This window comes from Balearica regulorum, chromosome 2 (genome assembly GCF_011004875.1).
Source record: "Balearica regulorum gibbericeps isolate bBalReg1 chromosome 2, bBalReg1.pri, whole genome shotgun sequence".
NCBI classification, from domain to species: domain Eukaryota; kingdom Metazoa; phylum Chordata; class Aves; order Gruiformes; family Gruidae; genus Balearica; species Balearica regulorum.
In genome coordinates, this window is record NC_046185.1 from 104,466,648 (window position 1) to 104,482,157 (window position 15,510).

Below are 15,510 nucleotides of genomic sequence, written 5' to 3' on the forward strand. Positions count from 1 at the left end.
ATCTATTGAGATTGGCTCATGAAATTGTTACATAATTTTGAGTGGTCTGAACATATTAATTCTTGATCACATTATTAATAGTGTAATCATTTAATAAAGTATATTTCTCTCATGAAAAATTGCTGCTTGTAATCAGGAATCGGCGTTTCTTGTGGATAAAACCAACACATGAAGACGAAATAGGCAAGATCTGTACCACTGTTGCAAAGTGTCCTAATTTACTTTTGCTATTTGCACAGGGTACTTGTTTTATCACCCTGAAATTTTCAAATGTGTGCCTTTTTTCTCCTTGTACTTCACTGTAAGCACAGATACATTGTTTAGAACTATATTTTCTTTTAGCTATTACAGGGTTTCATAACTAGGAATATGGGTGAATAAGATGCTATGTGGGTACTTGAGTTACAGTTCACATTACAAATTTATGACAATAACTGCGCATGCTCTCTTTCTGTGGAGATAAATATAGGGTAACTTACTACCTTAAGTAAAAAATGTAAAGGGCGTGCATACAGACATAAATTGTCATCACAATTTATCCTACTTTGCTTTTTATATACTCTCAACTGAGGTTGAGAGTTGTAAGGTGTGTCAACAGTGACTTCATAAATCTGAGAGTTTTATCTGTGCAGGTGTAAATAGCTGTGAGGTAATACCAGTCTCATTATGTGACCTTGCTTCATTTGTACTGTGCTGAATGGGAGCTAGCTTGTATCCAGTGCTTTCAATTTAAGGCTTCAGAACTGTTTTCAATTTTCTGGTGAGATATTCTGCCATGGAACTAAAGGAATTTAGGCCTTAGGCCAAAAAGAAAGCAAATTCAAAATATTACTGTATTTCTCTTGCTCTGTCTCATTGCTAATACAGTTGGTAAAGAGAATGTTTTTTATGCATATCAAATTACTAATTCAACAGCTGTTTTCTAAAATGGACTGTATACTAGCCTGGATTTTAGTAATGGATGTTGCATGCTCATTTCATTTGGAAGGAAATATTTTGGTTTACTTTTAATTCATACTCGTTATTAAGAATTATTTTGTGACCATTATCCCATAAACTCGCACAAATGGACTGAATATTGAAAAAGTTATGCAATGTGTAGCCTAGTCAATGGTTGGATATAACTTTTCATTAAAAGTTGACTGTTGACATTCTGTAAACAAGTATTATTTGGCAAAACAAGAAACCTAACAAGAAGTTAGGATAATAGTGAATATGTCTTTGCCTGCCCTGGATGAATACTTGACTTGAGGTTTGAATACGGTCACATCTAAATATTGTTATACTGCTGCTATTTCATTAAAAAATCTAGATAAATGTAATGAATTCAGTTTTCTCAATTAATACTCCTCTACTTCAGATAATGTCTTCATTTTGTACAAAATGGCTTATACATCTGGAATAATGTGTTAGGTCTGCTGAGCTTACATCAGAAGGCAATTCAAAAGCATCAATGCTTTTCTTGCTTGAAGAAAAAAAATGAGTTCAGCCAGTTCACTACCCCCTTGTTGGGTGTTAGGCAGTGATGCATCCTTTCTGTTACATAATTCTTATGCTCATTTAACAAATGATATTAGAACAGTTCAGCTTTTTTAAAGGGTTATTTAAAATACCATTCAATGTAATACAAAAGAGGTGTTCTGAACTCTGAAGCAAAGGATGTAAGATGCAAAAATGTGCAAACTTTGGACTAAATGAAATATCTGTCTTTCCTTTCTTGGGAATCAGTGCTTCCAAACACTGAGGTACAGTAAAAGCATATCTATCTGTGATTGCATCTGCCTCAAAACAGCTCAGGAACTATTTTTTTCCCTCGGGAGCTTGCTTGTCATGAAGTGAAAAGTGGGTGAAGTTTAACTCTGGCTGTAGATGCAATACCAGATTTTGTCCTTGGTAGGACAGGTACTTGGCAGAATAAAAGATGTTCATGTGTCACATAGGACAAAATTTGAATGGTAGTATTTTTGATGTTGGTGAACCATACATAATATCTTTAAAATTAGAAATCAGAGTTTCCAACAAATTGATCTGTGTAAGCTGGAAGCTAGGGATACTGATGCTGTGTGGGGTTACTTGGTCAATTTTCAAGGAATTTCATACTCGTGTGTACACACACATATACACACACACACTCAAATATATATATAGGAGGATGATAGGTTTTCTGTATATATTAATATTCCTGTATATACATGTATCTATATATCATATGGATATGTATGTGTGAGACTGTATATGTGTATAACATACATGTAAATAAAATACATACAGACACACACAAGAAGTACCTCATTCTGTTTGTACTGAAGGGAAAAGCATGTATGGGGATTTTTTTGGATACTTTTCTTGAAGCAGCAGTCACATGTAAGTCACTCTGCTATGCAGAGAGAGTAATTTTGCCTATCCTCTGCTTAAATTGCTTAAATTTATTTCATAGTTTGGCTTTGAGAAAAGTAGATCATTGCATGCTGAGTGATTGCAAAAAAAAAAAAAAATTAAATTTGAATGGTTTGGTAGTTACACTTTATAAGTGTTTTCTAATGTCAATCAATACATAGATGTCTGTCTCATCTTAGTGCCATTTTTCATTGTATAATTATATGGCAACATAAGTAATTACAGTGGCTTTTTGCAAGGTTTTTCTGGTGAGCTGCATTGATCTCTATTTTGTTCAGTAACTTGCATTAACAAGAACTTGAAAGAGTATATTAGTCAAAGTAGCTCTTTTTAATCATATTTTTTTGGGCGATGACTAGTTTGATACTACAGATCTTAGTGTGTTCAACTTTTCACTAAACTATTACTCTCTCTTTTGATGCTTCTTTTTCCCTGTGTGATTAGGATACGAAGCAAGAATGGAAAACACAATGTGCCGTTATCCACAGCAACTGTGTCTATGGTTCACAGTGTCCCAGAACTGAAAGTTAGCTCTGAGGTAAGTGCCATCATGCTTGCTTTTATCATACCTTTCACTGCAGCTCCACAGTTGAGAAGCATAATTATAGGAGTTTCTTCAATGTTGTATACACTTCATACAGAAAATTTGGCTTCCCTTTGAAGAGGAATTTGGTGTTAAACATCAGTAGCCTGGGGTTTTGTATTTACCCTAGTGCAGGTTGATTGTCATCAGGTTTTATAATATGTTGGGTTTTTTGAGCTGTGCAGTGAAAAGATGGCACTTCTGTGACAGCAGCCTGAAACCTTACTCCTCTAATTGTTTTTGTCTCTAAGAATAAGCAGTTTGTGGAAAGTTCAGTTTCCACTGGCTGAAATGTGTTCAGAGTTTGCAACATCTCTGACACATAGCTTCACCCTTCACTTTGAAGTTGGTCCCACTAGTAAAGCTAGTTTGTTTGCAACTTACCTGTATGTTAGAATTATTTCATTATTTTTCAAATATTTTGATAACTCAGCTGAATGGAATATGCTTGTTCATCCTCAGTTTCTTTAGAGAAAAAAGCATGTTTATTTTGAAGATAAACATTCTATTTATCTTCCTTACAAACTTGTTCTTTCTCTGTGTTGCTGCTTCCTTTTTTTCTTTTTAACTCTTCAAAGAATGTCAGTAATAAGTGGCTAGAAGTGTCCTCATCATCTCATCGTAGAAGAGTGTTTCAAAGTGCAATTCGCATTTGACTCCTGCTTCATCATGCTCCCCTTAACTTTGCTTTAAAGCTTAGCTGTCTGGTGGCTAACACAGCAGCTTGCTATCAGAAGTGATTAAAATGAACACAGAGCTTAATGTGGTACTTTGGAAGTTTGTAAATATGCATAAGAGGAGTAAACTTCAACTCAGATTTACAGGAGTATAAGGTCATTGGTATCAGTGCTCACATAGAACCACATAATCTAACTATTCACATCGAAAGCACGTATTCCTTAAGCTCAGGTTGACAGTTATTGTAACTTCTGTCATTAGCAGCTTCAGTTTTATACTCAGGCTAGTCTTTCAGCTGTATTGTACCTAATAGCTACAAAATTGCTGAGCATAGCAGCCAGAGTTTTCACACCTACTGATGAGCTTGTCCTTTGCATACCCCAAAGCTATTGCTATTTCCTCTCAAGACTCTTGGCCTTAAATTAATTCAGTGGTTACTTATTTATCAAATTTGGAAGTTGTGTTGAGTTTATCAATTTTAAGAGTTGCTAGTGTCACAAAGATATGAGAGTAGACTTTGGGAACATTTTTTTTTTTCTGTAGAAAAATTGCTGACAAAGCTGCCATCACTACAGTTATATTGAAGCATCATTTCTTATGCGGTTGGTTTGTAGCAGAACTTTTTCTCAACTTTACAATATACAAAAGGCAATAAACCTAACATTTCTTCTAAGCTAAGTTTAGTTGTGAGTATTTTGTTACAGCAAGCTGAGCAACTAGGAAGAGAAGATCAACAGCGACTACATCGAAATCGAAAACTGGTGCTTATGGTAGATTTGGACCAGACACTGATCCATACTACGGAACAGCACTGCCAACAAATGTCTAATAAGGTAAGTATTTGGTGTTAACTTTCAAGCCAATGTAACAACAGGAATATTTCTAACTATATTTAAGTAATGGTTCTTTAAGAAAATATTCGGTGATTAGGTAAAATTGTAGTTGAAGAATAACAGAAAATGAGAAACAAGTCTTCTAAAATATATTCTTTTTTTCTCTACATTTAAATTGTCAGTTTTCTTTCTTCCATTTATGCTTTCCTGCACTTTTCCATTCCAGTCACTTTAAGCGAGAAGTTTCAGGTAGCTATTTTTAATCTCTGCTTTCCTTCCTCTAAATTCACAAGCTGAGTATTCAGTAATGAGACTTTTTTCCCCTCCAAGTCTGAGGTAGATATAGTGAATTACTGTTCCAAGTCTGTCATTTTATGAATATGTCTAGTGATTTTTTTTTTCTTCAGTTTTGTTTTTTTGGAAGGTGTTTGGGTATTGCTGTTTAATTTCTTCATGAAACACTTGTCATTGAACTGATAGGGACTATTGGCTTGCAGTATATCCAATTTGAAAACTTTAAAACAAGAAGCGTGTATCTACAGTGACTTGTACAGGAGGATGCAAATTCAAATGGCAGTGTCATGGAAACTGTGGTTGCTTAGTTCTTCTTTCTTTCCTCTTGCCATTCTCTTTATGTCCAGTAGGTTCAGCATGTGTTCACGCCTGTTAGCAAAAAACAAGCTGTAAATGTACTTTGCAATTGGGAGGAAATGGAACAGTGAATATTTGGCTTAAAGATTAAAAAAAGTGTGTATTTGAAAGGCTATGTCTTCATCTGTATACATGCGTGGTTTGAATAAAAACATTTTTTAAAAGATTTTGAGGTTTTTTAACTGGGATCTTTCTCTGCAGACTTCCTTCCTGGTTTGCTATCTGATGGTATATTTCCATAGGCATAGTATTTTTTCATCCAACAAAGTTCTCTGAGCTCAATATGTACTGAAACTAATCTGAGTGAAGTTCAGAGTAGTAATGGTTGGAGTGAGATCCAGAACTTTCTGAGGAATTTCTCAAGTTGCTTTTTTTCAGATTGGCTTGCCGTAAGTAAAGATTTGAATGAAAGTTACTTTGATCATAAACTTTTCAACAGCATAGCTTCCTGCATTTGAAAAACTTAGTGTTGGACTGCCTGGCACAGAGCAAAAATGTGCTTTGTATTTTATTCATCCATATAATCTTTGTGACTGAAACTTGCTTTGGCCTAGTCAGGCCAAATACAAGTAGCGGAAGTAATGGAAGAGGGCACTTTGGAATGCTGATATTTTTGTTTGGTATTTTGATAATATGAAACATGCTTTTTCTTCTAGGGAATATTTCATTTCCAATTAGGTCGAGGTGAGCCTATGTTGCATACTCGCTTGCGTCCTCACTGTAAGGAATTCCTGGAAAAAATTGCCAAGCTGTATGAATTACATGTTTTTACTTTTGGCAGCAGACTGTATGCACATACAATTGCAGGTGAGTAGAATGTTACATTTAACAATATTTACCTAATCAGCCTTCATACTCACATAACTAGCTATCTTTCTGTGGTTGTTTTCAAGTATTTGTTCTTGGTTTTGTGCAAAACCACTTCCTAAATAGTCCTGTAAGCAGAATTCTTGGCTTGTTTACAAGGCAGTGCCTGTATGGCCTGTATGACCTGCAATTCTAGAAGTAATCCTTTTTTTTTCTTTCCCCATCAGACGTGCTTTTTTGCTTCTCTGATGGTTAGAGAATCAGCTTGTAGCATGACAACTAGTGTCTTCCTATTGAATTAAGTAAGAAATTATGCTGATGGGCTCTAAAAGTGATCTGCAGCATCACTTGTCTTAGAAATCTAAAGCAACAGTTCCATAAAAATCAACAACATGAAATTATCTTCTCTTGTGGAGACCTCCCCTGCTGTTTCCTTTCACCAAGGAAGCTTGGCTGCTCTAAAACAATTTACAGTAGTTCTGTTTGTGTCCTGGAGCTGGCATGCGCTTATTTGAGGAAGAGCACAGATCTAGCAGTATTTTCACATACTCCTCTCAAGAACTTAGAAATATTTTCTCCTAGTAACTGAAAACTTGCATTTAAATTATAGCAATAGTAGTCTATGGTGTGTGTCACTGGCTGAAATGTTTTCCTTTTTCTAACAAGCATAAAAGAAATCTACCCTGTTATGCAAGCATGTGAGTCAAATTCGTGTTAGGAGTGTGACCATGTCTTTAAACTGTAAAATTTGCTCTCATCCCATCTTGAGTCTTTGACAGAATAGCACTTTCACCTCAGACTTTTCTTTATTTAGTCTGTTGGACTAAGACAGCATAATTGTTTTAGATTATGACGCTACATGTCAAACTGTCCTTGCTGCTGTTCCATGTCTCCTAGCTTTTTTTGTCTTTCACATCTGCTTTTTTTTGTGTTGTACTTTGTCAGTCTTGTGGTTGGATTATACATTGTGTACTGCTAATGCATTACCACGTTTGTACCCTGCTGTCCTTACAATGTGGTTATTTCTTGTGTAGCAAAAGGGGAATGGTTTTCTTATACACTAGGCCTAAATACCTGGTAGTAAGAAAGTGGATGGGCAATCTTCCTGACTTTGGATCTATGTGCCTTGGATGCATGTAGCCTAAGGTCAGAAGATGTATACCAGATAAGGTCAGAAGACATATAGCAAATATGCTTCAGAGCCAGGGAGAAGGTTGAGTTGCAGAGGTAGTTAACTCATGATGTGTAAGTGCTTCCCCAATGATTGATTTTTCTCTTAATGTGTGAGTTGGTCCTGTGTTTGTTTGTTTTATCTCTGAGATAAAATTTGGATTACCCTGCAGTCCCCATGCTGGCGGAGGCTGCTACTTATAAAGTAACAAGCCTTTTTGTGGGCATCATAGTTGAGCTGCTCCATCTGTTCCATAGAAGAAATAGCCACCAAATGAGCAAATTGCTCATTGCTGCTTCCTAACATCCCCAGACTTCTGGATTTTTGCCTGAAGCTGTCTAATCTCATTAAAAGCATTCAAACTACAAGTGGATTACTTGTACAGTGATGATGATAATTTCAGCTGAAATATGTTGATATGGAGAAACAGTTGAAATAGCCTTTGGTCCACATACTCATCTGTGTAACCAAGATGCAGTAACAGAGAAATATTTAGCTAATACGTATGGAGAACACTTGATGGCAGTATTGGTTAAATGATTTCTCAGAGAGAGCTCTCAGTTTGGTATTTTACCATTATCCTAGGACAAGGAAGGACTTATAATAAAATGCTGGGAATCTTTTTCATAAGAAAAAGGTCGTTTTCTTAGGTTCTTCATATACATTCTATATTTCTTTGTGAAATCTGAACTCTGAGCTACTCCTTCCATGTCCTGGAAGGCTTTTTCCTCATTTTGAAAACAGATGACATCTTGTCAGTCCTTTTTCTCTCATCCCAGCTGACTCCTATCAGCTGTTAAGTGGGATTAGTTGATATTTGTAAACACCATTTATGTCTGCTGAAGTCATTTCACCCTTTCTTAGTTTGACACATTTGCAAAGTGGTATCTTGTAGTACATTTATGAAGATGAGTTTTGGATTTTATAATCTAGAGATTTCTATAGTAATTCTTTCTACATAATTATTTTGACCAGTTGTTACTTAACATATTTTCTCCTATTCTGCATAAGAGAAATTCAGTGTATTTAATACTGAAGTCAACTTAAATGCTGGTTGTAAAAGATAATGCCACTGAATTTTGAGTTCAGAGGCCACCAGGCAACAATAATGCAATGTGAAATCACTATTAAGATTTATAGTGGAATTTAGAAAGTAGGACTAGGTTGAGGGCATTCATATGTATGGTTTTTTTTAGCAAGTATATTACATTATATTTTCAGGATATGTTGGTGGGAAATGCATAGGAATAAAATAAATGAAACAAAGTTAAGAGTACATCTCAGGAACACTTTCACTGTTTCTGTATACTTGATGAGTTTATACATAGACCTTTTCATCACTCCAAAGTCATAGAAACTTGTGGCAAAATGCCCTCACAGAAAAGTGACATTGTCTAAACAGATGGGGTTTTGGTAGTCTGTACTGACTTTTCTTAAAGAAAAAGCTACCAATACTTTGGAAGATATCATCCATTTGAAACCTGCAGCTTCATTATTAAAGGTTAATATCCCAACAGTGTACCAGCATAAAATTTTAAATCTGTCATTATGTAGGTTGTGAAAAGATTTTTATTTTGAAGGTGGGAGAGTTTTTCATGAGAGTTTCCCAGTTCTTTTTGTTACTAAAAGCAGTATAATAATGATTTTATTTTTTTAATAAAGAAGTTAAATCTTAGCCTTTACTTAGTTTTATCTTGCAGAACATATCTGCATCTACTTATTTTTAATGTAAAGTTTTTATTTCTTCAGATTTATGCTCTATTTGCAATCATAAATCAATTAAAAATTTTAACTAACGGTATGTGACCTAGCCACTAGGTATCTTATTTGCTCTTGCATGGAGCTGAATTGCTAAATAGGTTAGTGTAAATCTTTGAAAAGGCTATATTGGGTTTTAAAACAATATTAACGTACTATTGAAGAAAACAAGTGATATATGATGAATGAAATGTTGTCTGCCATTTCTCTGAAATGTGAAAACATTAGGATTATGTCTGTTATATTGATTCAGTTGGCTAAGCAGCATCCAAGGGAAATCAAACAGTTTAAGACATGTAAAGAACTTCTTTGAAAGACCAGTGCCATTTTCCATATTGCTGTTCCAGTAGATTAGCTTTGAAAGACCCAACTCTCTTAAGATAGGCCTCTATCTTTCTGAGTGCATCTCTGGTGAACTGTATCCTCAGTGTATTTTTAGTGAATTATCAAGGGGGGAAAAAGTATTAAAATTAGTAAGTCTTTACCGACGCATTAATGAAAAGCTCCAGAACACTACCTCATCTCTAACCACTGGCAGCCAGGGTCTCTGTGTTTGGGCTTTGTTAGTTCAACTTCCCTTTTCTTACAGTTTTAGGTAGGCAACACTGCAACTGAATGCCTCGTGGTTTTGCCCTTTAGTCAGTGCTCTCCTGTCCTGTAGACAATCTAGTGTAGAGAGTGTCTAATTTAGTGTAGAGAGTGTCTGTGTATACAGATAATTAGTAGAAGAGAATTTGGTTGGGGAGAACAGCAACTTGTATGACAGCTTACGTAGTTTGTCAAAATATCTGTGTGTATGGCAATAAATCTTTGTAGCTAATTCTCTCAATTCATTATGCCTAGGTACTGCAAGGGTCTCACTACAGGGGATGATTCTACGAGTTTGCAGCAATTCTTAAGCATAGTCGGGTGAGTTAAGGTTGAACCTCTGTCCTTAACTCGGAATTTTCTTGCTTTTATGGGTTTTAAGTTATTCCAATTACACATTAATATTGAATACACACAGGATCAACTTTTCAGAAGTGATGACTGATTTTTTTTTTTTTTTATTTATACCCTTTGTTTTTGAAGACCCAACTTAACTCACTGCTGGGAGCTGGGCTTCTAAAAGGAGTTGAACATGTATTCTGTGCAAATCTCAAAGCTCCTTGAAAGAAAATTAAAGTTGGTCCTTAGAGTCTGTAGTCAATTTGAACCCTGGTTCTGGCTATAAGATGGCCTCCATTTAAAATAAAATAAAGTAAAACTTTAAAAAATTGTTCCCAGATAAGTATTGACTGCCTTGTATTATTCATAAGAATAATGAGAAGTTGATGCTAACTTCAACACAAATTCAGTTAAATGAAAAATTCGGATTAGCATGTAAAATGCCAGTTTCCTTCTAAGCTATTATGTGGCTGTGATCTGCGCATGAAGATGAATTTCATTATTGGAGCCTAGGTTCAGAAGCATGTGCATGTGTGTTTGTACATCCCAGTTGCTATTTTATTAAATAATGGCATTTTATCTTGCTTTAAGATCAGCTAGCACAGCTTCACCTGTTTTGGTTTTTTGGGTTTTTTGTTGTGTTTTGGTTTTGGTTTTTTTTTTAAGAGCGCAGTCAGAAAAGTTACTGCAACTGGGCCTACATATTTCTAGGAATCCCAGGATATATTCATTATATGTAAATGTATTAAAGTATTTGTTAGAGGTACAACTTAAAACCTACAAATGCAAGAGCTCCGGCTGAAGCTGTCCCTTAACTCGCCCATTGTGCTTAAGTATTGCAGCACATTGCGGACTCTTGTGAGACTTCTCTGCAGTCCCTAGGCATAATGAGCTAAGGAGAGCATTTAGCTTTAAAGAACCACCTGTAGAGAGATAAATGTAAGTTGCAAAAATCATGTGTTATCTATCGCCTGCTGTATCTGTTTCAGCCTAATTCATTTGGCTATCACAAATGTAGTTACTTTAATTTAAATTTCGTTGCTATGTCGAGAGAAAATGAAATGGGATTTTAACAATTAATCCCACTGCGTTATTTACAAATACTCGATCCCACTGTGCTTACCCTTTCCCCCATATAATCTCTCTTACCTTAAAATTGTCTGTTAGTTAAACTGCTGTTGCACATATAGCTTAACTACGTAGAACATAAGCAAGGAACAAACATCTTGAACATTAACTTTTTTAATTTCTTCTTTCAAAAGGATTTTTGGATCCTGAAAAGAAGCTTTTTTCCCATCGGATATTGTCAAGGGATGAATGTATCGATCCATTTTCTAAAACTGGGAATCTTAGGTATGTATATAGGTCTTATGTGTTAAACAAAAAGGACCAAAAAATACAGAATATGCTGAATATAACAAAAACTACTTTGTACTTAATGTGTTTATAGTCCTTCCTTATCTACTCCCTAAGTATCAACACTGCATCAGTAAAGCTGAGATGCTAGGCGTCACAGCATTTCATCTACTTAATGTGTTCTGTGGTACTAGAACGGTAAGAATGTGAAGCAATAGCATCGTGTTTTCACTTACACTTTTTATTCTAATAACCTAACCATATTTCCACTTTATGGCTTGTGATCTTGAACAATGATTTGTATGTTGTAGTTTTTTAAATTAAACCCAAATTCTCGGTTTGAGGTGAATTCATATTTGAGTATCTAGTATTCTGGCTTTCAAATGTGCTATGCATCTACCAGCTTCTGTTCTGCAGTGTTTCTTGAAATTAGGTCAACTAGAGACTTGAATTCATATTCCAGTCTTCTTCAGAGTATGAGGCCAAGATTTTTTGTAACAGACAGATATTTTTAGTATTTCATAAAGCTAGATTAAAAATTATTGCCCCTTCCCCATCTGACCATAACAAATAAGAAGCTTTTTTCCTTCTCTTACTCTGTTTTATATGCATGTATATATCTTAATTACTGTTTCTCCTCCTCCTAAATAATATAAGTATTAGTACTTTTTGCTTCCTTTGTCTTGGATTGAATGAGTCTACTCTTTTGAACACTGTACTTGTGTATTTTTCCTAGTTATATATAGAAAGTGTATTGTCCACATCATAGTTGGCTTTGGACTGTTCCTTGACATAAACTGAGGAAACTAGACCAAAATGTTGTAATGGTTCGTCCTTGCAAAGGCTTGTTGGTTCCTGCTTCGAGCCTTTGGGGTAGAGATTTAAAAATAGCGCTCTTTTAGCTCTCTCTTTTTGCTCTCTTTCCTTTAAAATTACAGAATTCAAAATACAATATTCAAAATAATGTTGCTTATTTTTTTGTAAGTTCATATATAAGCATGTCCTGCAGACATGCTCATAATAAACCAGAACATCCACAGAAACTACTTTGATAGTATTAATTTCTAAAGCTGGATTCATTGTATCAACTGTTATGTCTCTTAGAGATCTTTTCCCATGTGGTGATTCCATGGTCTGCATCATTGATGACAGAGAGGATGTTTGGAAGTTTGCACCCAATTTGATAACTGTGAAGAAATACGTATACTTTCAGGGGATAGGAGATATTAATGCACCCCCTGGATCAAGAGAAATTCAAATGAAGAAGAAAGGTAACTATATAGTTTATAAACCATTTTTTACAACTCTTCCACTTTTCAAATGTGATTTGATGTAAGTCATTGTGGTGGTCTTACTACTGTTGCTGTTGCACTCAGATGAGCAATCCTAGGCTATTGTACTTGAGAATGCTCCTGCAGCACACATGCAGGTAGCTTAGTAAAACTGGACTGTTCTTGTTGATCGCTTTCCTTTTGGTGGGTGACCAGAGCCAGAGTAGAGTACCGGTAATAGCATTTCAGCTGTTATGGCTGGAGAACTGATGTGGCAATCCACCAAATTGTTCAAGAACATGTAGAGGAGGACAGCTTTCTCTCTTCTCCCCCTCCATGTAAAACAAGGCAGTTTTTTCTTTTCTGTAGGTGGTTAGGGAACCAACTTCCTCTTCTTTCTCCTTTTTGGTCCCCTTCCATGCTCCACTTTGGAGCAATAGTTAATAAACTCTGGTCTCAACATACTGCTGAAAATGAACATTTTGATCTCTGCTTACCTCCCTGCCTAAATCATGCTAATAAAATCAGCGTGGGATTTTTAGTGTCTACTGAATGTGGCGTTCTGGCATTTGACACGAGAATCTTATGTTCAGCACACTCAGCAATGTAATACAAATAGTGGATTTAGAAGGTATACATTGCAATGTTAATATTCATTTGGGGGCAGAATGTATTTGAAAGACAATGGCTAAGAAAGAATTGCAGGTTTTCTCCAGTTTAGCCAAGGGTTTTTTTTAATTTATGTGACACCATTCTTTTTCCCTTGTTGAACTAGACATGACCAATACGGAAACAATAATAATATACTCAAACTGAATCAGGCCACTATGACACAGACCTTTATGCTTGACTGGTATTGTTATTTGCAGGGCAGGGACATGCACACAAGAGAGGCAAAGTAGGGTGACTTCATCCAGTGTTCCTGATGAATGTCTGCATGCAAATTTCTGGTTGCCTACAGTTTCTTTAAGTGTCTCTCCCTTTTTCTGCAGATGTCTGAAGACACATCCTAAAACTATTTCTGCCTTTGAGCCTATTACTCTTTACTTGCATTCCAGCACAGTCACAAGTGAATGTCAAACAGCATCTTTGTAGTACTAAAACATACGTATCTTTCAACTATTAAAATACGGTTGTTTTGGTTATGAAAAATAGGAAATATATGAAAGCCATGGAAGTTTATAAAGGAAGTTCTTGTAGTTCTGGATTGGGACCTTCTGATGTGAATTCTACCCTTTTTTTTTTTGTTCTTTGCAGTAGTTTCAATGCCCTGAGATGTAATTATAAAACTCATGCTACAAGGTGAATCCTTTAATGTTTGCATAGTTAACAAGTAATTACTTCTGACCTGTGTGATTTTTTTTTTTATTTTTTATTTTTTTTTAAATAAAAAAGCTCCTTACACAGCTTCTTTCCAAAAGTAAAGTTTGTTAGGCTGGCCAGTTCTTTCTACTAGTCGTTGATACCTAAAGTATCCTAACAACTTTGAAAAGCCTAGTTGTCACTTCTAAACATGGTGAAGTCTAACTGCATATGTAAACTGTGTTTAAGGAAAAAGAAAATTAAATTTTGATTAAGCTTTAAAAAAAAAAACCCCTGAGAAAATATGTATGTTTTATTTCTTGTGTCTTAGTAAACCACTCTACAAAACCGGAGGCACTGGATTCGGCAGTGACATCAGCAAAAGATGTTGAAGAAATAAAGAATGTTACATGTGTAGAAGAACAAAGCAATGGTCTCAAGAAAGCTACAAAGGACACTTGCACTGCAAATGGAAGTACTTCTGCAGGCAGTGGAACATCTGACTGGGACATGAACTCTTGCAATAAAGTTAATGCCCAGGACTCCTTAAATGATAGCCCTGATCACAAAATGGACAGTGAGGTCACTAATGACTTGACAAATACAAAAGAATCCCAGATTTTTTCAGAACAAGTCGATAAAACAGTGATAGAGAAGCAGCAAACTCAAGATAAGGCAACAAATGACTTAGACTTTGAACTGTCTAGTGACAGTGAAAGTGATGGTGGATTGGATACCAGAAAGTCATCCACTTCTCTATCAGATAGTGAGAATGAAGAAAAAAGAAGCTGGAAGAAATCCAAACAACCTCTGCAAGACGAAAACTTGGAGAAGGGGAGTTGCACTGATGTGAGTGAGAAAAAGGATGGTCTGGTAAACCATTCTGGGGACGCACAGTCTCTACCTAGTGAAAATATTCATGACAAAACTGATCTTGAAGCACAGGAAGAGAGTGAACAGGAAAGCCTTTGTGATTTAGGAAATGGTTGTGCAGACAAGAAAGAAGCTGAAACAGAGTCTCAGAACAGTGAACAGTCTGGAATTACAATGGGTGAGTCCTTAGACCAGAGTATGGAGGAGGAAGAGGAGGAGGATGATACAGATGATGATGACCATTTGATATACCTCGAAGAGATCCTTGTGCGGGTTCACACTGATTATTACACAAAGTATGATAAATACCTGAAAAAAGAGATTGAGGAAATTCCAGACATCAGAAAAATAGTACCAGAACTGAAAAGTAAAGTGTTGGCAGATGTAACCATAATATTTAGCGGACTCTACCCAACAAACTTCCCCATTGAGAAAACACGGGAACACTATCATGCCACAGCACTTGGAGCTAAAATTGTGAAGAATCTAGTACTGAGTGCTGATGATCCTGACAAAGCAACGCATCTCATTGCAGCAAGGACAGGTAGGCAAATGAGACTTGAGTTTTCAATCAGCTTTTTTTTTCCTGTTGTAGTTCATTCATGCCTTGAGCTGACTTTTCTGTAACCTACAGACTTTAATGTAGCTGAGATTAGAATTGAAATTAAAGGGAAGAGTCTTCCTGAAACAATTTAGAAGCCTTCTTTAAAGGGGTGTGTTTTCTGCTTTTTGATCAAGTGTGGCTTTTAATTGTTAAAAGAAGGACCCCCTAAGTAACCTCTGATGTAATGTGTCATGCCTTGCTTCTTGGTTAATATTTGGTGACGCTGAGTCTTTGATTATTAAAGATGTTGCATAGTAACTTTAAAATTTGTGGAAGATAAAAGTTTATAGTGCTCTTGC

At 35.7% G+C, this 15,510-nt stretch overlaps 1 protein-coding gene across 1 annotated transcript in view; it reads left to right on the plus strand.

Annotated features, from left to right (window-relative positions):
- CTDP1 (CTD phosphatase subunit 1) overlaps positions 1–15,510 on the plus strand; it is a 115,941-nt gene that overhangs the window by 16,316 nt on the left and 84,115 nt on the right. The window contains exons 3-8 of the mRNA XM_075745236.1: positions 2,842–2,935; positions 4,363–4,491; positions 5,799–5,949; positions 11,068–11,158; positions 12,266–12,432; positions 14,066–15,151. Of these exons, the coding sequence (XP_075601351.1) occupies positions 2,842–2,935; positions 4,363–4,491; positions 5,799–5,949; positions 11,068–11,158; positions 12,266–12,432; positions 14,066–15,151 (1,718 nt within the window). The remainder of the gene's footprint in view (positions 1–2,841; positions 2,936–4,362; positions 4,492–5,798; positions 5,950–11,067; positions 11,159–12,265; positions 12,433–14,065; positions 15,152–15,510) is intronic.